The 24,160-nt window shown below is 40.7% G+C and overlaps 1 protein-coding gene across 1 annotated transcript in view; it reads right to left on the minus strand.

Annotated features, from left to right (window-relative positions):
- Positions 1-2,002: 2,002 nt before the first annotated feature.
- Positions 2,003-24,160, minus strand: part of MCHR2 (melanin concentrating hormone receptor 2) — a 166,919-nt gene continuing 144,761 nt past the window's right edge. Inside the window, exons 5-6 of the mRNA XM_040350152.1 lie at positions 21,904-22,023; positions 2,003-3,283 (exon numbers count right to left, since the gene is read on the minus strand). Coding sequence (XP_040206086.1) covers positions 2,959-3,283; positions 21,904-22,023 — 445 coding nt within the window. The 3' untranslated portion in view covers positions 2,003-2,958. The remainder of the gene's footprint in view (positions 3,284-21,903; positions 22,024-24,160) is intronic.

Below are 24,160 nucleotides of genomic sequence, written 5' to 3' on the forward strand. Positions count from 1 at the left end.
GGGCACCTTTAATATGGTGGAAAAGTACTCCACCATGTTAAAGTATGCCCGTCTTTCCCGCGTCGCTTTTGAATTATTTTTAAAAATTTTCTTTTTCCCGGCGTAAGTGTTTTGTTGACGTCGCGATTCACAAAACGTCGGTGCGTCGCAATTTCGCGCAAAGCACGTCGGGAAATTTGCGACGGGAGCATGCGCAATACGTCAGGAACGGGAGTGCGCCTAATTTAAATGGTACCCGCCCCATTTGAATTGGACCGCCTTGCGCCGGACGTGTTTACGATACACCGCCGCAAATTTCCAGGTAAGTGCTTTGTGGATCGGGCACTAAATCTGAAAAATTGCGGCGGTGTAACGTAAACGGGTTACGTTACGCTGCGCCGCGGCTACGTGAATCTGGCCCATTAGTCTTCTTAGGTTTCTATTTTGACTTGTTCATATATCAGTGTAAATTAATGTTTACGATGGAAATTTCAGCCAAGCATATAAGAAGAGAAAGGTAAGTCTGTGAAAAGTAGCCTGTTGAAGGCTGAAAATCTGAGTACAATATACTGCCCGCTTTACATGGATGTAGTTTTTTGGACCTGAAATAAATATTAATAAAGAGGGAACATACATACATAACCTCTATACATTCCCTTGAAGTACATAATCATACAAAAATTATAGCTTTATTTCTTTATGCCATAGCAGATATATATTGCATGGTATTAGTTTGTACCATCATGTGCAAATTCTATCCTGAACTGCTCATATAAGACTCCATTTAAGATACAAGATAGTTATAAAGTGTGATTATATGTTTTGTGATGCTAGATGGTTTAAAAACCATGCTGAACAAATCTGCATTTTCATGACACAAAGAGTAAACTCTGACTAGATTTATTGTTCAACCTGTTTCTAGCCAGCAGAAAACACTATACAGCATATGTTACAGCTTTGCAAATGTGTCACTTATAAACTGTACACAGGTCCATAAATCTTTTTTTAGTGTTCTTCAATCTTCACAGAGTAACTGTGTAGACAGTAAAAAGAGGCACAGGTTAGCTCTACACAACCTATGGTAAATACAAAGTAACTTTTATGGATCAATAACTTTTTGATTGTTGCATATTGCACATGAACAATTTCTTTACCATGGATTTATCTATGTTGAAACCATAGTTTGATCACATTTTAAACCTGTTATTTGTAGGGACCATTTCCTGTACACTAAAGAAAATGGCCCACACAAAGCATGCCTCGTACACACGACCCGTTTGCCGTGTATGCTCCATGGCAGTTTTCCCGACAGGAAAACCGCCGGGAAATCTGGCGGGAAAAAAGAGAACATGTTCTCTTTTATCCTGCCGCGATTCCCGGCGGTCTTTTTACCGGAAGTTTTTCTATGGGAAACACTGTGGTGGAGCATACACATGGCCAGGTTTTCCGGCTGAAGCCCCGTACACACGGCCGAGGAACTCGACGTGCCAAACACATCGAGTTCCTCGGCGTGTTCAGTCCTGGAGCCGCCGAGGAGCTCGGCGGGCCGAGTTCTCCCATAGAACAACGAGGAAATAGAGAACATGTTCTCTATTTCCTTGCCGAGGTCCTCGTCGGCTTCCTCGGCCGAAAGTGTACACACGGCCGGGTTTCTCGGCAGAATTCAGCTCTGAACCGAGTTTCTGGCTGAATTCTGCCGAGAAACTCGGTCGTGTGTACGGGGCCTGAAGCTCTCATAGCAGTTTTCCTGCCAGGAAAACCGGCCCTGTGTAGGGGGAAAAAGCTGCCCAGCCGGTTCTCGGCTTTCCCGGCGGTAAAAAGTCTGCCCAGAAACCCGATCGTGTGTACGAGGCATTAGACATGGGTTGGATGGTGAAGGAAATCAGTATGGAAGGGCAGGGACACCAACATGATATATATATATATATATATATATATATATATATATATATATATATATATATATATATATATATATATATATATATATATATATATATATATATATATAAAGAGTGCTAGAAGCAACATCCCTGGATTGTGGAGGAGGGAGAGAGAGAAGGCAACATATCTGGATAGTGGAAGCCAGTCCTCCAATCTGTCAGTGTATTTAAGCTACTCCCCAATGATGATAAAGAAGTGAATAGTTAAATTCTGTTTTAACTTCAATGGTATAACTTTTAGGGTGGAATATTATCATAACACAGATATATATGTTGGGAACAGTTCCCACAATGCTCTGTTCCCAACATACACACACCTCCTCTGTCTGCAGCAACAAGCTTCTTTAATGAGGGTGTTAAAAAGTAACATTATTGCAGTAACCTACAGAAACTAATAGAATTCAGTTGTATGATACTAAAGTTGTAGACATTTTTGCAGATCATCATTGTCTGTTTTAAACTACAAGCCTTTCGCTGCCAGACTCAAAAAAAGTCTCTGAATCCATATAGAAATGAGCTATTTTGTTGTTTTGAAATGAAGAGGAAGTGTATGTGATGTCAAGGCAAATTTACAGAAATTCTGGCAAAGCTCTCTGTATGATGATTTACAAGTGATGGTACAGGAATTTCAAAAGTTAGATCAAGAATGACTAGGCTTAGATTTTAAAGTGATTATATCAACAGCGGTTTTGACATGCTAGTAAGGTTTTTATCAAGTCACTGAAATGACAAAAAGTCATTACTTACAATATAAGTGTCATGGAGTCTAGCTACAGTCTCCTGTTATAGTACTTTACTAGTAATTCTGAAATGTTTGGTGATGTGACATATGTGACATCATACAAAATGGTACTGCAAGAAATGATGGTGTATGATAGATACACTTTAGGTTGGTTTATTTTCCCATATTGATTATACATGATTTCCTGTATACAATACCTGATTTTTTGACTGAGGAAGTACAGTTTTACTTTAATTTATACTGTAATATGTAGAGTAATACATTTTTTAAAAATAGTTCAAACAGCAGAAAGAACTAAAAGCTAGATTTCAAAGTATTGTCAAAATTGTTCAGCTCACGCTCTGACATTTTCATTCTAGTTTTTGTGCATTCGGACAGTCTTTTACGAAAGTTTCCACTAAGAAGTAGATACAGAAAAGGATTAATACCACTGCTGGCATAGCTGAGGCAGATAGAGCAGTAATAGCTCACATAAAAAATTAATGTTGGTTTAGAAATCTGAAGGTTTACAATCTGTATGACGTGGTAGGGGGCTGAACTGACAATGAATACTCCCACCAACACGAGAACCATCTTGGTCAGTCGTAGCACTCTTTGCCTTGGTAAGCTGTTGCTGTAACTGAAAAAAATAAATGACAAGAAACTGATTACTAGGCAAAATTAACTATCATGAATTTCATAATTCTAGGCAGACATTAACTTTGTAAACTTAAGTTATAACTTGAAACAAAACATTTTATTCCACTTTGAGTACAATGGGGAATGGTAAGAGACTAAGGCCTCGTACAGACGATAGGTTAAACAGAGGACAACGGTCTGATGGACCGTTTTCATCAGTCAAAACCGAACGTGTGTGGGCTCCATAGGTTATTTAACCATCGGTTAAAAAAAGCCAACTTGCTTTAAATTGAATCTATGGATTTCTAACCGATGGAAAAAAACGATTGTTAGTAGGCACAACCATCGGTTAAAAATCCACGCATGCTCAGAATCAAGTCGACGCATGTTTGGAAACATTGAACTTCGTTTTTTTCAGCACGTCGTTGTGTTTTACGTCACCGCGTTCTGACACAATCGTTTTTTTAACTGATGGTGTGTAGGCGCGACGGACCATCAGACAGCTTCATCGGTTAACCGATAAAAACAGTCCATCGGTTCGTTCTCATCAGATGGACTGATCGTGTGTACGCGGCATAAGAGCCCCTATGAAGGTTTTATCTGCCACCATGAAGTTGATGCCCCACAGCTATTTCATTGCAAATGACTGATTCCCGAAGCTCCTAGAATGAAAAAAAAAATGTATTTTGGGCGATCTCAGGATCACTGCCACTGAAATAAAATATAAGTCCCTTCTCTGGGCATGCTGCCTGGTTAGCCGGGAAAGGAGAGCAGACAGCAATCTTACAGCTATGATCGGAAAACAGCAATGAAATGTATAATGTAAGGTGCTATGTGTGTTATATATAATGTTCAATAAAAGTGGGATTAGGATATAGATGTAAGATACCAGCTCACTTGGACTAGATTGCTGGTATTAGTTGGTTCAAAAATTAATTGTAGGTATAGGTCAAATTTGAGTGTACAGGCAGTGTGATCTTACAAGGAAGTTCCAATGCCAAAGGCTTGGGCAATCCTCTCCTATAATTTGCATAGTCTGACAGCATATGATAGTTGTTGGATAATTTGGTTTTATATTTTAAAAATGTCTACCTTACTATTTATGTCTGTGTTTTACCATTTCAAGAACATGTTCCTTGTAAAACGACATATTAGTCACAGAGTTTGTCTATGGCATATGATTTACAGAACATTATAGGATTTCTAACGAGTGAGCATCTCTATAACTGTAAAGTCATACCTAATTCTCTAATTACATTTGGTTGAAAAGGGGAGGGGGAAGAGAAGTCACTATTCTGACTTATTCATCTGTAAGTGCGTAAATTGGGGCTTGAGCTACTGAGTTATGGAAATAATTGGACTTGTTTCAGTAAAGCATAGAAGAAAAAAATGGTAAGTCTGTGAAAAGTAGTCTAGCGTTCTATCTAATGGGAATTATAAAAACACACTATACATTCCCTTTAAGTACAAGAACTAGATTAAAATTACGGCTTGTTTCCTTTATGCCATAACAGTTAAATAATAGTATAGAAACTCTATCCCAAACTGCTCAACACTCTATGTCAGCTTTTATCAGGTTTTAATTTTTTTCTCTATGTCCCTATAGGAACCATATTCCATTAGGAGGTGATGGAAAATTCTTTCAATGGAGTAACAGACAAAAACACACTTTTTTTTTATTCTGACAGTGTTTTCTTCCTGTCTGTGTCTTCCTGTCCCAGTGATGCATGCAACCACTCATTTCTTATATGGAAAACGGACAGAAAGTAAAAAAAAAACTTCCAAATGGGGTCAAACAGAAATAGGAACCAAATATCTGAATTCTTACCCACCCAAGTGTGGGTGGAATTAGACTTTAAATCTAATCTTTGGAAGTTCCCCCTCCACATGCACATGCCAAACCCTGACCTTCAGCTGTATGTTCCAACTAGCATTAGAATAAGGAATTTATTGTCATAGAAAATAACACATCCATGCATGTGAAGGTGGATTGGTATTATTCTCTTTGGCAGACACTGCCCCAGTTTCAGCAAATGCATTAGGTTGTGTGGCCAGTATCTGATCAGTACAGGCTGAGATGTCAATGGGTATGCTGTGCCGCTAAAAGCTTAATCTTACCTTGGATAGAATAGACATTCCTACAGAAGCTTTTTTTGGTTTGTTCTAGATTGCTAGTTCTGCTCATTGCTGATCCTTGTACTACCTAGGTAAAGTGATTGCAATGAGTCCACTACACCCAAGTTTAAGTGTAGTTCAAGGGGCACTACATGTGCACATGTTAACTTGTACCTGGAGTGGAGGAAGCATCAGATATTGCCATTTTGTTTTTATAAAACCAATTATTTTTTTATTTTTTTTGGTGGGGATGGGGGATGGGGGGGGGGTGGGTTTTAGGGGGCTCTGGTCTGTTCCTGGGTTTCAGTCAGAAATCTTTGGAACCAAGAAGTTCTGAAGAAGAAAAAAACTTTCCAAAGTAAAAAAAATTCTGTGTTATAGATCAAAATAACCAACACATAGTTTCACCTGTATTTGAAATGCCTAGTAACCCATTGTTTTAAGCTAAACATCATTCACTATCCAGTGTGCTAAAACCAGAAAGCATATTATTTAAGATGACAGAAGAATCATGGTGTGAATAGCCATACGAGTAGCATTTTGCCAATTGCCATGGGCTTTCTTTGAGTTTGGTGCATTGTCTTGGGTTTTCATGCTGGGCGAGCAGCTCATGCTTAAAAAAAGCTCTGCAAGTTTAAGATCATGAATATAGCTCCAACACCCAAATAAAAACATTCCAAATATAAAATTAATTTATTTAAATATGATAAATTCCATTTGTGTTACTGGTGTGTTTTTGGGCCAAAAGAATGCCACCACCTCCAGGGACTGGAATATTGATGAAAATGGAGGATGGACTGGGGTTGGGGAGAAGAATAAATTTGGTAACAAAAATCAGCACGCTTCTTAGCAGCTGGTTGTAGCAGTAACTACCATATTATCATAATTTCTCTTCAGATTTACTATTTTCCTCACTACTTGAGTCTATCCTCAATCTTCATCAGTATTCCAAACCCTGATAAAGGGAGCATTCTTTTGGCTCCTGAAATGTGTTGGCAACACAAATGGACTTTATCAGACTGTTTTTATTAAAGAAAATTATATTTAGATTGTTATCTTTGGGGACTGGGCGTTACATACTTTAATTTAAGTAGTCAGACATGATCAAGTGAGCATTTGAGATTTTAAAAGATCTTCCATATACTGTAAGTTCATAGGAATGAGAATTTACTTACACAAGGCAAATTCAAAAAGGGAAATGAGCAAGACAGTGATGTCCCTTGTATATTTGATATTCAAGTGATTAAATTATTTTCAGTAACAATTATTAGATTAAACATCAATAACAGGCAGGAAAGAAAAGAAGCATATAATATTTTCTTTATATAAAAGTAGTATATGTAGTTATGCCAGTAGAAAAAAAAAAATAAAATCTAAAATTTGGGGGTTCATAAGTGGTGCACATGGTGTCCCACAGCACAACATTGGGATAAAAGTGGGATGGTTTGAAATTTCATGCCTATAGAGGATTTATTTATAGCAATAGTTTTCTTTAATGACTTGCCGACCAGCCGCCCTCATTGTACTGCGGCAGGTCGGCGCGATACCGCGAGCCTCGGCTCTTTTAAGTGGGATAACAAGCACGCGCGTGCGCCTGCTGCATCGCGGGGGTGCCGATGCTCGTAACCGGCGGTCGCGAACGCCTACCACGAGCTATCACGGGCACGAGAGGCAGAACAGGGACGTGTGTGTGTAAACACACAAATCCCTGTTCTGTGAGGAATGACAGATCGTAAGCTCCTAATAACTACAGTAGGAACCACGATCTGTCATTGCCTCTAGTCAGTCCCCTCCGACTACAGTTAGAAACACACTAGGGAACACAATTAACCCCTTGATCCCCCCAGTGTTAACCTCTTCCCTACCAGTGAAATTTTTTAAGTAATCGTGCATTTTTATAGCACTGATCGCTGTATAAATGCCAATGGTGCCAAAAATTTGTCAAAAGTGTCCGATGTGTCCGCCATAATGTCACAGTCCTGATAAAAATCGCAGATCACCACCATTACTAGTAAAAAAATAATAATAATAAAAATGCTATAAATCTATCACCTATTTTGTAGACGCTATAACTTTTGCGCAAACCAATCAATATATGCTTATTGCAATTTTAATTACGAAAAATATGTAGAAGTATACATAGTGGCCTAAACTGAGAAAAAATTGCTTTTAAAAAAAAAATTGGGGGTATTTATTATAGCAAAAAGTACAGAATATTGGGGGTTATTTCCGAAAGGCAAATCCAATTTGCACTACAAGTGCAAACTACAAGTGCAAAGTTCACTTGAAATTGCACTGAAAGTGCACTTGGAAGTGCAGTCTCTGTAAATCTGATGGATAGATCTGAAATGAGGGGAAGCTCTGCTGATTTTTATCATCCAATCATGTGCAAGCTAAAATTATGTTTTTTATTTGTCTTGAATGTCACCCTCGGATCTACATTTCAGTGCAATTTCAAGTGCACTTTGCACTTGTAATTTGCACTTGTAGTGCAAAGTAGATTTCCCTTTCATAAATAACCCCCTCTGTGTTTTTTTTTTTTTTTAATGTCACTTATTTTTTGTTTATAGCATAAAAACCACAGAGATGATCAAATACCACCAAAAGAAAGCTCTATTTGTGGGGAAAAAAGGACGTCAATTATTTTTGGGTGCAGCGTCGCACTTGCTATTTTCAGTTGCAATCGTCAGTTAAAATGACGCAGTGCCAATTCGTAAAAAAATGATCTGGTCATTCAGCAGTCAAATCTTCCAGGGCTGAAGTGGTTAAACAGCAGCTACTTGACAATATGTAGGCAAAAAATGGCAATCCTGACAATACATGGGGAACTTGGGGTCAATCATACACATTACATAGACAACAAACAGTTAAACTGTTTTAATACATAGGCATCAAACGGGCAATCATTGCAATATGTGAGCAACAATTGGGCAATTATGACAATATGTGAGCTAAAAGTGGACAAATGTCACAATCATAGGCGTGCGCACAGGGTGTGCCAGGTGTGCCCAGGCACACCCTAATCACCCTGTGCTGCACAGATTCCCCCTGCTGCTTGTCTGCAGAGAAAGGGACTTTGGAATCGTTGTCCTCAGCCCATTTCTCTGTCTCAAAAATGATCTATCAGGGGTCTGTTAAGGCCCCTGGTATCTCACCAAAGCCCCCCAATGGTGCTCCTAAAAAATAGTAAAAGAAAATAATAAAAAATGCTTGTAAAAATATTTTTTTTTAAATAATAAAAAAATTAAATTGTAAAATGTAAAAAAATAAAATAAAAAAAAATAAACTGCTGACAACAGTCCCTGCCCACTGCATCATCCACTGTTCTACTGACCCTGTCCATTGCCCTACTGCCATATATATATATATTACACACACACACACACACACACACACACACACACACACACGTGTGTTTGAGCTTTGGGGTGCACACCCTAATGTAATAGCCTTGCCACACCTATGGTCACAATACAGGGACAGATAATAGGTAATTGTGGAAACTCCCCGAGCCACCTTCCAAGCTACCCCCCCCCCCCCAATCCAATAGGCCTCCTTCCCAGTCTCTGCAATTGTGAAAGAGGAGCAACAGTTAATAACCAAGAGACAATGTATAATCTGATCAGGTCTGGGATATCCATGATCTATAAAGGCAAACGTATGATACAGTTCAATAGCTTGCTAGGCTCATTATACATTATGCTGTATAAAATGTGGTAGTTTGCACATAGATATTAAAACAACAAATATTTAATAATAAATGTAGGATACAGTCAATGCAGATGATCAACAGCCAGAGAGCCTCTGATAAAAGATTAACCAAAAAGTAGCATTACACCAGCAATAAATCAAATAAACGTATAAAGTAACACCCAAACCAGCAAACATTTAAAAAAACAAAAAAAAACAAACACGCGTGATCAAAATGTAGAATCTGCTTCAATGATACAATAAGTTCATTATCTCTAAAAAATATATACAGTAGTTTGTTACTTGTTGTTACACATATTACATATAATATTTTTCCGTAAAATGTATGACCATGAAATGTAATATATAATAATCTAACATGGCTTGGGCATGATGTTACTATTTCTATTTCTGTGCTTTACTATTTTCTGAGAGATCAAGATGAACTTTTGTTGCAGTCCAATATAATATGTCCTTCCAGTATCAAACATTTTAATTTCCCTCTGCCTGACCTCTCCCACGAGGAAGGAATGCAAATGAAAAGATCACAAAAAAAGAACAATTTTATTTTTTATTATGTATGAAATTGTCAATGGTAAAGATTTAATTTTTTATTTTTTTTGGTTTGTTCCAGAATCTCTAAAATACTTGACAAATATAAATTTCCCTTATGTTTCCCTCATGTTAATTACATTGTAATTTATATACTGGGATCAAGACACATGTGTCACAAATCCAAATAGGCAAAACTCTTTTGTTTGTTGTTCTAAAATCAAACATAACATTTAAAATGTTCTGATCCTTACTGAATTTAATGATAATACAATTTTCTCATAGCTATGCTGACAGCCTCCCCTCACTCGCTTTGCAAGGAGCCTTTCAAAGTTTTTTAGCGTTTTTGTAATAGCGTTTATTTTTTAGTGTAGCGTTTATTAGCTTTTTTTTTTCAATGGATAAAAAAACGCAAAAGAACACTGGCGCCAGCGTTTTTAGCGTTTTTCGGCCTTTTTGCGTTTTTAGCGTTTTTTTCGCTGAAAAAATAGCACTTTGAACGCAAATTTCGGGCGTTCAGAAAAAGCCAATAAACTCCAAAGCATGTGTGCATGGGCACATAGGCTAACATAGAGTTCAGTTCATGTGCTTTTTAAAAAAAACGCCAAAACGCCAATAAACTGCAGTTTATCAGCTTCTGTGTGCATGGAGCCTTAAAGTAAGGGTTACAGCTTTGTATAAAAGTTCATTTCCTTCCAACATTTATTCTTTAAACTTTTTTAATCAATGAACATAAAGTTAATCATAAGTTGACTGGCTAGATGTATTTATTAGTTGCATTTCTGGCAGTTCATATTTCATTTCAGTTTTAAACAAATCTGAATTAATAATTTCCCTCCAACACCTTTTCACTCCTTATGGATCAGAGAAATGTTTACAATTCTGCTATGGGCCTGTTTATTTGACAATAACTTGGTCATTACTTAAAGGGGTGTTCCAGACAATTTTTATGTTTATTAAAAGTCAGTAGCTACAAAAAGTGTAGCTGCTGGCTTTTAATAAACATACACTTACCTGCTCCAGCGTTCCAGCGACGCGCCGGTCGGGGCTTCGCTCCTCTCCCCCCCTCCCCGGCGGGCGTCTTCATTTCAACTGTTTTCGGCTTCACGGCCGGGCACCCACTGCACATGCGCGAGCGGCACTGCGCATGCACGCGTGGCGCGGCCCGGCGCTGCGCCGTCTGATTGGACAGGAGATCGCCTAGGACCTGTGGCGTGTCCTAGGCGATCGCCTACAGGGAGGGGCTGCTGTAGGCGATTAAGCTTAATCGCCTAACCAGCTTCTCGGCAGAAGGAGGAAGTGGGACAGAAAGTCCCACTCCTCCTGAAGCCCCTACTCCCCCCCCCCAAATGTGGCATGTAAGAGGGTGAGGAGTGGGATAAGCGGAAGTTCCAATTTTGGGTGGAACTCCGCTTTAAGATAGCAAGGTAATATATATATGTTGTTTCAAAGAACAAACAAGGCTTTCTTTTCATTTTATTGTCTTGCAACAATGTTTTTTTCACAATTCTAGGACAAAAAAAAACATAAAAAATAAGCAAAGCACAAAAAAGTAAATATACAGTGGGGTAGATCCACAAAGAAAGTACGCCGGCATATCTATTGATACGCCGGCGTAATTTCAAAATTCCCACGTCCTATCTTTGTTTTGAATCCTCAAAACAAGATACGACGGCATCTGGGTTAGATCCAGTCGTAATCCGCGTCGAGCATGCAAATTAGCTATTTCCGACGATCCACGAACGTACCAGTGGCCGTCGCATTCTTTTACGTTGTTTCCGTTCGGCTTTTTCCAGCGTATAGTTAAAGCTGCTATCTGGTGGCGTACTCAATGTTAAGTATGGCCGTCGTTCCCGCGTATAATTTTGAGAATTTTACGTTGTTTGCGTAAGTCGTCCGTGAATGGGGCTGGACGCCATTTACGTTCACGTCAAAAACAATGACGTCCTTGCGACGTCATTTGGAGCAATGCACCCTGGGAGTTTTGATGGACGGGGCATGCGCAGTTCGTTTGGCGCGGGGACGCGCTTCATTTAAATGAAACACACCCCCTACTGGCCGCATTTGAATTCCACGCCCTTACGCCGCGAGAGATACTCTACGCCACCGTAACTTACGGCGCAAATTCTTTCAGGATTCAAAGAATAGCAAAGTAAGTTACAGCAGCGTAGCGTATCTCACATACACTGCGCCCACGCAGATGTATGTGGATCTGCCCCAGTATGTTTAATATGTTAAGCCTTGTACACATGAAGGACCGTTGTCATAGGTTAACCCAGGGTTTCTCAACTCCAGTCCTCGAGGCGCCCCAACAGGTCATGTTTTCAGGCTTTCCATTTTTTTGCACAGGTGATTTGATCAGTTTCACTGCCTTAGTAATTACCACAGCCAATTCATCTCAGGGAAATCCTGAAAACATGACCTGTTGGGGCGCCTTGAGGACTGGAGTTGAGAAACACTGGGTTAACCGATGAAGCTGACTGATGGTCCGTCACGCCTACACACCATAGGTTAAATAACCGATCGTATCAGAACACAGAAACACAACGACATGCTGAAAAAACCGAAGTTCAATGCTTCCAAGCATGCGTCGACTTGATTCTGAGCATGCGTGGGTTTTTAACCGATGGTCGTGCCTACTAACGATCGGTTTTGACCTATCGGTTACCAATCCATAGGTTAATTTTAAAGCAAGTTGTCTTTTTTTTATCCGATGGTTAAATAACCTATGGGGCCTACACACGATTGGTTTTGACCGATGAAAACGGTCCTTCAGATCATTGTCCTCTGGTTAACCTATCGCGTGTACGAGGCTTAAAGGTGTAAAGGAACATAACAATCAAACAAAAAATATTTAGATATTATTGGCTAATAAAATAGAAACAAAAAACAAAAAAACAAGCAAAAACATAATTGAAAAGAGAAAGAGAATAAAGCCCCGTACACACGATCGGAATTTCCAATGGAAAAAGTCAGACGGACTTTTTCCATCGAAAATTCCGACCGTGTGTATGCCCCATCAGAGTAATTCCATCTGAAATTCTGATGAATTCCATCGGAGTTTACATAGTCTACATAGTTTATATTTTACTCCGATGGAATTCCGTCGAAATTCCGATGTGAATTTGGTCGGACAAAGGTCCGATCATGTGTACAGGGCATAAGGAATTCATTAGGGTAATTAGAATAAATGAAAAGTTAATAAGGGGTTAAACAGAGTAGCATTCTATTAAATACAAAACAATCTTACTTGTCAAGTTGCTTTAACTGACATTAACATCAGATTGAAGTAAATTGTTTTTGATCTGCAGATGAATAAACAGTGTACTGTAGATACAGAAGTAACAATGTTACTTTGTATCTTTCTATTTCAAGTCTAAACAGTGTTGTTGATAAACAGACAGCTTTTTTTTATAGCAGCAGCTGTGAGTTGCTCTGTGCACACAGAAACCCTGGCTTTGTTTAATCAAAGCTGAGAATTGCTGTGTAGTGGGAGGTGTCTCGGCAGCAGGGCAGAATGACTGTATGTGCTATACATGTCTTGTATACAATGATTACTTTTTGGGTGTGTGTAGCACATCCAAAGTCTTGAGCTACTGTAGTTAAACCAAAAAATGACACTATTCTGTGAGCAAAATTTTGACCACACATCCACTCTATATGCATTTGAATGATAAAACCTGATTACATTAAATGCCGTGAATACATTAATGTCTAATCAAATAATTGTAAAATACATGCAATTTGGGCAAGCACCAATAGGCACTGTCCCTGTCTGAGGACACCAACTTCGAATTAGTATTAATTACCTCCAGTTTTATCATCAATGAACTGTGGGTAATTATTTTTTAATCAGGTGAGCCCATAGTGCCACTTGGCACTGTTAGCAACTATCTGAATCTACCTCATGTTTCGGCAAAACTTCTAAAACTGGTGACGGGGCATTTTAAATCTAGTGCAGGACTTTTAAAAGTCCATACTAACAGAAACGTAGTGAAAATGCTTTTATCGAATTCCCTTATGTGTGTTGGAAAGCTTGCTGGACACATAGCCAAGCCATTGATGTTTTATTGGCAAACAAGAGGAACACAGAGATGGGAAATTAAAAAATAACTGTGGGGTTCCAGTAGGAGGAACATTATATTATGAAAGTATTAGCTATACTACCACCCAGTAGTAGAACTACTAATGACAGTTCAATTTATGAGAATGGCTGCTGCAACTATGGGGTAGATTCACATAGACTTACGATGGGCGTATCAGTAGATACGCCGTCGTAAGTCCGAATCCCCGCCGTCGCAACTTTAAGCGTATGCTCAAACTGAGATACGCTTAAATGTTGCTAAGATATGACCAGCGGAAGTCTCCTACGCCGTCGTATCTTAACTGCATATTTACGCTGGCGGCTAGGGGCGTGTACACTGATTTACGCCTAGAATATGTAAATCAGCTAGATACGCCGATTCACGAACGTACGCCCGGCCGTCGCAGTAAAGATACGCCGTTTACGTAAGGGGTTTTCAGGCGTAAAGTTATTCCACCAAATACATGGCGCAGCCAATGTTAAGTATGGCCGTCGTTCCCGCATCGAAATTTGAAAATTTTACGTCGTTTGCGTAACTTGACCGTGAATGGGGCTGGCTGTAATTTGCGTTCACGAAAGCATGACGATTTGCCGACGTCATTTGGAGCATGCGCACTGGGATACGTCCACGGATGGCGCATGCGCCGTTCATTGAAAACGTCAAATACGTAAGGTCATCAGATTTTACATAGAACACGCCCTCAACCAGCCTATTTTGAATTAGGTAGGCTTACGCCGGCCCAGTTACACTGCGCCGCCGTAAGTTTCAGTGCAAGTTCTTTGTGAATACAGGACTTGCTGCTTAAACTTACGGCCGTTGTAGTTTATCTGAGATACGCTAGCCCGCCTAATTCTACCTGAATGTAGCCCTATGTCTGTATAAACAGCATGCTAACAGCCCACTAAACAATTACTTCTTATATAAGTTCGAGCTTCTTTTGGAGTCCTTTAAACTTTGGCTTTGGTAGCATTTACAGTAGAAAAATGCCACAACTTCTTGCCAGCACTGTACATTGTTGGGTAGAAGATCTACCTCTCTTCTCAACTTTAGGTAAGCAGTTTCCATTGATGTGCCTAAAACTTGCAGCTAGTTGAGAAATGCCATTGCTTCACCTGCCAATTTAAAGTGGAGGTCCGGCGGTAAAAAAATAAAACACTGTAGCTGCTAACTTTTAATAAGCAAACTTACCTGTCCAGGTCGCTGTGATGTCGGCTGCCCAAGGCAGATCCATCCCTCGGACCCGGTCCCGGCTCTGCCATCCTCACTAAGGGTGAGGCTTCACTGCCCATTTCCTACTATGCATGCGCGAGTCGCGTGGCTATTTGTGAATGGAAACACCATCCTGTGTGTCCCAGAAGGCAGGGAGCCTCCATTTCCCAGGAGTCAACGCGAGGAGAAGAACACAGAACCTCACCGCGGAAGAGGAAGAGGCAGATTAGGACGATCTGCCTAGTAACAGCAATTTCTGGTAAGTATAAAAACATTTTAGCTATTTTTTTAGGGTGGGGGAGTCTGTGGATGGGGGGCTTATCGGAATCTCGAAGCCCCTTTAACAAAGGGGACCCCCAGTTTACGCATTTGAGTTGGAAACAGGGTACATTGTGCCCCTACCAATTCACCCAAAAAAGTGACAAAAAAAAGATTAAAAAAAACAAACACAGGTGACAATGAAACAAAAAAGTTTTAAAACTGCAGTTTTTTCGGGAGCAGTGATTTGAATAATGCTTAAAGTGAAACAATAAAAGTGAAATATACCTTTAAATTTCATACCTGGGGGTGCCTATAGTATGCCTGTAAAGTAGCACATGTTTCCCGTGCTTAGAAAAGTCCCTGCACAAAATTACATTTCTAAAGGAAAAATGTTAAAACTACTCGCAGCTATAATGAATTGTCGCATCCCGACAATACAGATAAAAGTAATTGAAAAAAAAACATATGGGTTCCCCTCCAGTCCATTACCAGGCCCAGGTCTGGTATGAATATTAATGGGAACCCAAACCAAAAAATTAAATAAATGCATGGGGGTCCCCCCAAATTCCATCACCAGGCCCTTCAGGTCATACCAGACCCTTATCCGAGCACCCAACCTGTCAGGCCGCAGGAAAAGAGGAGGGACAAGAAAGCGCCCCCCCTCCTGAATCGTACCAGGCCACATGCCCTCAACTTGGGGAGGATGTCATGTTGATGGGGACAAGGGCCTCATCCCTACAACCCTTGCCCGGTAGTTGTGGGGGGTCTGCGGGCAGGGCCTTAACGGAATCTGGACGCCCCTTTAACAAAGGGGACCCCCAGATGTTTGCCCCCCTATATGAATTGGTAATGGGGTACATTGTACCCCTACCATTTCACCCAAAAAAGTGACAAAAGAGGTAAAAAACACACGCACAGCTTGGGAAAAGTCCTTTAATAAAAAATAAAATAAAAATTCCAGCACTGTAATGCTTCTACGACCCGAACCCACCGCCATGAATGAAACAGCCTCCATAGGAGGCGCCCGGCTGAATGACGTGCGACCTGCCTGACAGCTCTTAAATAACCAAGGACGGGGCCACCCGTGATATGGATGGGTGACCCTGCCCCCTCTGATGCAACGGGGGTTTCCGGCGGTTTCCCCATGGCGTCATGGGTGACCCAGCGCCCTCTGACGCAATGGGGGTTTCCTGTGACGCATCAGAGGGGGCAGGGTCACCAGTGACACCACGGGGAAACCGCCGGAAACCCCCGTTGCAACAGAGGGGGACCAAGTCACCCGTTCACGTCACGGGTGGCCCTGCCCTCAGTTATTAAAGAGCTGTCAGACGGGTCGTGCGTCATTCAGCCAGGTGCCTCCTATGGAAGCTGTATCGTTTGTGGCGGTGGATTCGGGTCGTAGAAGGATTACAGCGCAGTTTTTTTATATTTTATTAAAAGACTTTGTGTGTGTGTTTTTACTTTTTTTTTTACTTTTTTGGGTGAAATGATATTGGTACAATGTACCCCATTACCAATTCACATGGGGGGCGGAAACTGGGGTCCCCTTTGTTAAAGGGGGCTTCCAGATTCCGATAAGCCCCCCGCCTGCAGACCCCCACAACCACCGGGCAAGGGTTGTGGGGATGAGGCCCTTATCCCATCAACATGGGGACATCATCCGCATGTTGAGGGCATGTGGCCTGGTACAGTTCAGGAGGGGGGTGCTCTTTCGTCCCCCCATCTTTTACTGCAGCCTGCCAGGTTGTGTGCTCGGGTAAGGGTCTGGTATGGATTTTTGGGGGGAACCCCACGCCATTTTTTTTTATTTTGGCGCAGGGTTCACCTTAAAATCCATACCAGACCTGAAGGGCCTGATAATGGAATTTGGGGGGACCCCCACGCATTTTTTTTTGGTTCGGGGTTCCCCTTAATATTTATACCAGACTCAAAAGGGCCAGGTAATAGACTGGGGGGGGGGGCATGTCGTTTTTTTCAAGGACTTTTATCTGTATTGCCAGGACCCAACAATTCATTATAGCTGTAAGTAGTTTTAAATTACTTTTTTTCCTTTAGAAATTTAATTTTGTGCAGGGACTGTTATAAACAAATGTGCTACTTTACAGGCATACTATAGACACCCCCAGGTACGAAATTTAAAGGAATATTTCACTTTTATTGTTTCACTTTAAGCATTATTAAAATCACTGCTTCCGAAAATTACGTCAGTTTTTACAACTTTCTTTTGCATTGATACATGTCCCCTAGGGCAGGACCCAGGTCCCCAAACACTTTTTATGACAATAACTTGCATATTAACCTTTAAAATTAGCACTTTTGATTTCTCCCATAGAATTTTAAAGAGTGTTCCACGGCTTTCGAATTTGCCGCAAACACCCCAAATTGTTCGCTATTCGGCAAACGGGCGAACAGCCAATGTTCGAGTCGAACATGAAGCTCATCCCTAGGTATAAACAGCAGGCAGAAGCGTAGTCAGGTCATAGGCAGGTTTTGGCAACAGACAGGCAGATCAGGTACAAGCAGCAGACAGGAGCGTAGTCAGGGAGTAAGCCGGAATGGTATGAGGAGTCAACACATGTTTCAAGATTTTAGGTAAGCCCTGTAGACCAAGCAGCAATTAGACAGTGCTGAAGCCCCGTTTAAATAGGTCGCCTAGCACCAGTTCTGATGACAGGTGCTAGGCTAGGCATTCACTGATGTGCCCGTGGCTTTTCAGTCTATTCTTTGTTGGCGCCTGCACACAGGTGTGCACCTGAGAGTGGCAGCTGTACCCTGCAGATGACTTCCCTGACTTCACTGACACAGATGGTGCAAAGCGTGTGTTGCGACAGCCGGGTGAGGAGTACAAAGACAAGTTTGTCTTGCCTACAGTCAAGGATGGTGGAGGGAGTGTCATGGTCTAGGGCTGCATGAATTCTGCCGGCACTGGGGAGCTACAGTTCGAGGGAACCATGAATGCCAATATATACTGTAACATACTGAAGCAGAGCATGATCCCCTCCCTTCTGAGACTGGGCAGTATTCCAACATGATAACGACCCAAAACACACCTCCAAGATGACCACTGCCTTGCAGAAGCTGAGGGTAAAGGTGATGGACTAGCCCAGCATGTCTCCACTCTCCAGACCTAAACCCTATTGAGCATCTGTGGGGCATCCTGAAATGGATGGTGGAGGAGCGCTAGGTATTTAACATCCACCAGCTGACGCAAATTGAGAAGGGGGGTGCTGGTGCGAATTTGAGAACCGGATGGGGGGGTGCTTCCACGAATTGAGAAGGGGGGATGCTGCCGCGAATTGTGAAACCGGGGGGTGCTGCCATGAATTTAGAAGGGGGTGCTGCCGTGAACGAATTGCAAACCGGAGGGGGGCTGCCATGAATTTAGAAGGGGGGTGCTGCTGCGAATTGAGAACCGGGGGTGCCATGAATAGTGAACCGGGGGCTGCTGCCGCGAATTGAGAACCGGGGGGGGGGGGTTGTGCTTGCGCAAATTGAGAACCGGGGGGTGCCACGAATTGAGAACTGGGGGGGGACTGTCATCTCAATCTCCTGTCCTCTTCCTCCTGCCAAGGTGAAAGTGTGTTCTCTCCTTTCTCCAGCCGCAACATGAGAGGGGGAGGGGGGGACTGCCGAAATGAAAGTTTTCTCTTCTACTCTCAGCCGTGAGCTGAGAAGGGGGGTCGGCCCGGGCCCCTGTGAACATTCGGGCCCCTTATAGGTGTAATGCTTGTACCCCCCTGATGGCGACCCTGATGCCACGTACACAGGATCGGACATTCCGACAACAAAACCATGGATCTTTTTCCGTTGGCTCAAACTTGTCTTGCATACACATGGTCAAATAAATGTTGTCGGAAATTCTGAACGTCAGGAACGCGGTGACGTACAACACGTACGCCGAGCCGAGCAAAATGAGGTTCAATAGCCAGTGCGGCTCTTCTGCTTGATTCCGAGCATTCGTGGAATTTTATGCATCGGAATTATGTACACACGATCGGAATTTCCGACAACTAGACTTGTTGTCAGAAAATTTGAAAACCAGCTCTCAAATTTTTGTTATGGAAAATTCCGACAGCATTTGTCCGATGGACCCTACACACAGTCGGAATTTCCGGCAACATGCTCCCATCGAACAATTGTTGTTAGAAATTCTGATCGTGTGTACGTGGCATAAGTGTTGTGCAATTGGTTGGCAGTAGCATGGCTTAAATTCTGGCTGTAATATAGAACACTCGCACCTTGGTATAGATGGTGATGTGTTTGAGTCGCTGCTTTCAATACTGTCCTCACTGGAGCGCAAATTGGGAATAAATGAATAATAGACAGCACTTGCTCCACCTATAAAATATATTAGATCCCAATGTGATACTCCGTGTCAGTGACTTTACCTTATATCAGGGGTGCCCAACCAGTGGCCCGGGGGCCACATGTGGCCCGCGGATCCCTCTGATATGGCCCGCGACCTCCTGCTCTGGGATGAAATAAAATAGAATACTGTTATTAAAGGTAAGTTTATTACTAATATCACAGTGTATATATGGGCATATCTGTTCTGCAGTGGTTACTGGGCTGCTTTCAAACTGATCCGCAGGTGCAGAGAAGAGCACCTTTGGGTTACCTACACTGAGTCATAGACTTTAATTACTTGCGAGTTTGGTGTGCTGAGAGTAGAGTGGGCTCTATAGAGCCAAGTGGGCTGCCATCCACCCGCTCCGCTCATTGTGGCCCACGACCGGTTACCAAGTCGCTTAAGTGGCACTTGCTCTTCAAAAGGTTGGGCACCCCTGCCTTATATACATCATATAGATATAATAATGATGTAATACCTCTTTCTCCAGAATTTCTAAAGTCATATCTAAATGCTGGAAGAGGCCCATTGCAGCCATCCCTTTGCACAAAAAGTTTCTACTTGTACTAAATCAGGCATTCTGTGCACAATGCAAAATGTCCTGATCATTGGCAGAGTCTAGAAGATCGTTTTTAAAAACGTAATTTAAAATGATCGTGTGTGGGCTTCAGCTTCTGAAAAACGGCAAAAAAAAATTTCTAACATGCTGCATTTTTTAACGTCGTTTTAAAAAATGTATTTTTTTGGGTTGTAAAAAATGATTGTGTGTGGGTTAAAACGACGTTTTAAGCCCGCGCATGCTCAGAAGCAAGTTATGAGACGGGAGCGCTCGTTCACGTAAAACTACCGTTCATAATGGAGTAAGCACATTCATCACGCTGTAACAGACAGAAAAGCGCGAATCGTCTTTTACTAACACGGAATCAGCTAAAGCAGCCCAAAGGCGAATATAACTTTCCCTTTAGAGTGCCATTGTACGTGTTGTACGTCACCGCGCTTTTTTCATAATTTTTTTAAAACGATGGTGTGTGGGCAATGTCGTTTTTAATGATGAAGTTGGAAAAACATCGTTTTTTGGACATGCTAAAAAACGAAGTTTTTTTCATGCCGAAAAATGATCGTGTGGACGCGTCATCAGTCTCTTGCTTGTGTGTGCTGACATCATGTGGCTAGACTTCAAACCATGCACACCGACATATCTTAGCCACCACTCTCTCCTTCCTTCCCAATGCAATTGAATTTGCATCACCTATCATACCGCCTCTTTCATCCAGCACTTCAAGTACCTTCTTCCCACTGCAGGACAATTTACATTATTCGAAATACAGTGGTTAGGGGGGGGGGGGGGGGTGAGAGCTATATAGAAATGGCTGAGGCACATACAGTATATGCATAGAAAATACCTGATTTCAATAATAAATCTTAAATTCTGCTACAATAGGTGAACTAAGGCTTTAAAATGCCTGAACTATGTACAGTTGCTAATACCCATAGAAAACATTTATATTGTTCCCTGATTTAATGTCCTGGGCTGGAAGAAAGAAGAAAGGTTTCTTTAAAGACCCTGTTGACAGACCAATAATTTCAAACGCAAACTTCCCATAAGATTACATGTGAATTTAAAGTATTTTCGGCATGTTATTTACCTGTAAAAGTCTGTATACAAAAAGTCCAGAGACTGCTGTTGGGTGCCTCGATCTTGGACTTGATGTCAACAGCCTCAGTAGACTCATTCAGGCGACAGTCTGTAATATCTTTCTTTGCTCCTTCCCTAGCTGCTACATAAAAGCTTATGTCGCGGAGCAAGGGTAGGGAATTACAGACACTCTCTTAAAAGGAAACAGCTATAATGTGCTGGAGGGATGGAGTTGAGCTAGGGAATTGACTCCTCCTGAATTGGTCACATTTGCAGTATATAAAATACTTGATTCCTATGAGCTTTTACCTGCATTTTTTTGGTTGGTGAAATGGTTTCTTTAAGCAACAAATAAAGTTATTCTTTTGATACATGTGATACAAAAATTCTCCTTCAGATACATGTAATACACGAGGACCAGAGTTTTTTTTACAAGTGGCACACAAGTAAACACAAGTTAATATATACAGTGTGTGTGTATATATATATATATAGTATATATATATATATATATATATATAGTATATATATATATATATATATATATATATATATATATATATATATATATATATATATAGTATATATATATATATATATATATATATATATATATATATATATATATATATATATATATATATATATATATATATATATATGCAGTTCTATTATACGAAGGGTGTTTTTGTTTGGATTAGCAAACAGACAAATATTTTTCTTACCATCCAGCAGTTTTATTTTGATGGTACATCTCCCATGTGTAACACAGAATTAAAATGTAGCAAGCCACTATTAATGGTAAAGGAAAGAAGAATGTTGTGATTGTTAAATACAACGTATACCTGAAAAAAGAAAAAAAGAATAAGTCACATGCATTTATAAATACAGTACATAATATATGTATTTTACTGAGATAACAGCCTACTGTAGTACACAATCTGTATCTGTAGCTTTTGTTTGAAAATAATACAGAGTACTGAATTCCATGAATCTATGATATATTAAGTCATGTCTTTATTTGGGAAAAAGAACATGTTGGCATGCATTATGTTTTTGCATGTTATACATAACACCTACATGTATGAACATATTAAAGAGGAAGTAAACTCTCCCACTCTAATGCTTCTTTTCATTTAGTCCCTTATATTAAGTAATTATCAATCTCTAGCCACTGTAATCCAGCCCAAATTGCATATTACTTACTGTTTAAAGAAACTTTAAAAAAAACATGTAACAGTAACATCTGAGCTGATAGATCCAGAACGTCTCTAACTGTGAAATGTGTCTCAAACAGGATTCACCTCTCCAACAGGGGCTGAATTTATAAATGACCTGGAAATTAAGTGCATAAGGTATTCTTTGACTGTCATTTATGCCTGTTTGACCACCCACCGCCTAGCGTGTGTGTCCACAGCTTAGGGTAAGAGTGCCCATCCCCTTTCTCTGGTGTTGGATGGACACTCCCGGGTGCCGTATGTGAATTTTACTATGCACGTTTCAGCTTCGGTATTATATCCTATGAATACCAGCACCCTGTGACCAGGTTCAAGGGACTATATACAACATTTTGAACTTTATATTACAAGGACTCTCATGTGGTCACTCACGTCTTCTGTTTTTTCAAAAATAGTTCCCTTTTTAGAGGTTATTCCATTATGATGATGAACAACATCAACACCTGTAAATCTCTTAGCAGCAAAAAGGTTTAATCAACACTGCTATTCTAGAAAATGTGTGTGTGTGTGTGTGTGTGTGTGTGTGTGTGTGTGTGTGTCATGCCCAGGGTTTTATGAGGTATTAAATCTATTGCCTGCTGGAGAGAGTGGGAAAATAGTTAAAGTACATGTAAAGCAAATACCAAGGATAGAAATATCTGCTAAAAAAAGGCTACCACATCCAATTAAACCAGAGGTCTCAAACTGGTGGCCCTCCAACTGTTGCAAAACCACAAGTCCCATCATGCCTATGCCTGTGGGAGTCATACTTATAACTGTCAGCCTTGCAATACCTCATGGGACTGGAAGTTTTGCAACCGTGGAGGACCGCTAGTTGAGACCCCTGCTTTATTGTGATGTACCCTAAAGTGATTTGAGAGACTATGTTTTGGGAATCCTTTCTTTTTATTATTAAGATGCTCATTGATTCTGATTCCAAAATTCCTTGTGGTGCGACCAACATATTGCAACCCACAAGGGCAGGATATCAAATAGGTCACATGGTTTGATTTACACGTGATAAACATCTCAATACTATATTCCTTTCCCGTACTGTAAGATTTAAATATATCTATGTTTCTTTTGTCGTTCCTTGTGGTTTTACAGGCTTTATGCTTATGACAATAATAGAAGCCAGTTTGGTCCAGAAATGTAACTTTCTTCTTGGGGGGGTCCTGGATATTAGGGGCTAGTCTATTCCCTTAATTGGGTCTTATACAATATATAAATTGGGGTCGCTTAGGAATGAAATGAATTAATGTTTTATCCCTTAGTAATGTTTTTTGAGAATGTACTCTGTTGAAATTAGTCAAAAAGGCCAATTGCTCCTGAGTACCTCTCTTTTTCGGTCTATCCTTTAATATTTTCTTTTCTATCCATCTCTACTACCTGTCTTTGTATAGGTAGCAGACACTTTTTCATGGTAACCCTTTTCTTTCAACTTAATAACACTTTCAAAGTGTTGTAGATAATCCCCTAAACTATCACAATTTCATCGCATTCACTTCAATTGACCCTTTTGGATCTCCCCCAACCCTCTGGGATGATGGCAACTGGCTGTGAGGATGTAGCTGTTCCTGTCAGTTTCTTTTAAAAAAAAATTGTGTTAATCTGTCAACCACATTTCATCAGGACCAAATCCAGGAAACTCTTGCGAATCCAACTACCAGTGAACTTGAGTCCATAGCAGTTATTGTTGATACCAGTTAAAAAAAATCTTAAACTTTCCTCTGTGCCATCCCCTTGGTATAATTATATCATCAAT

This window comes from Rana temporaria, chromosome 4 (assembly GCF_905171775.1).
Source record: "Rana temporaria chromosome 4, aRanTem1.1, whole genome shotgun sequence".
Classification (NCBI taxonomy): Eukaryota; Metazoa; Chordata; class Amphibia; order Anura; family Ranidae; genus Rana; species Rana temporaria.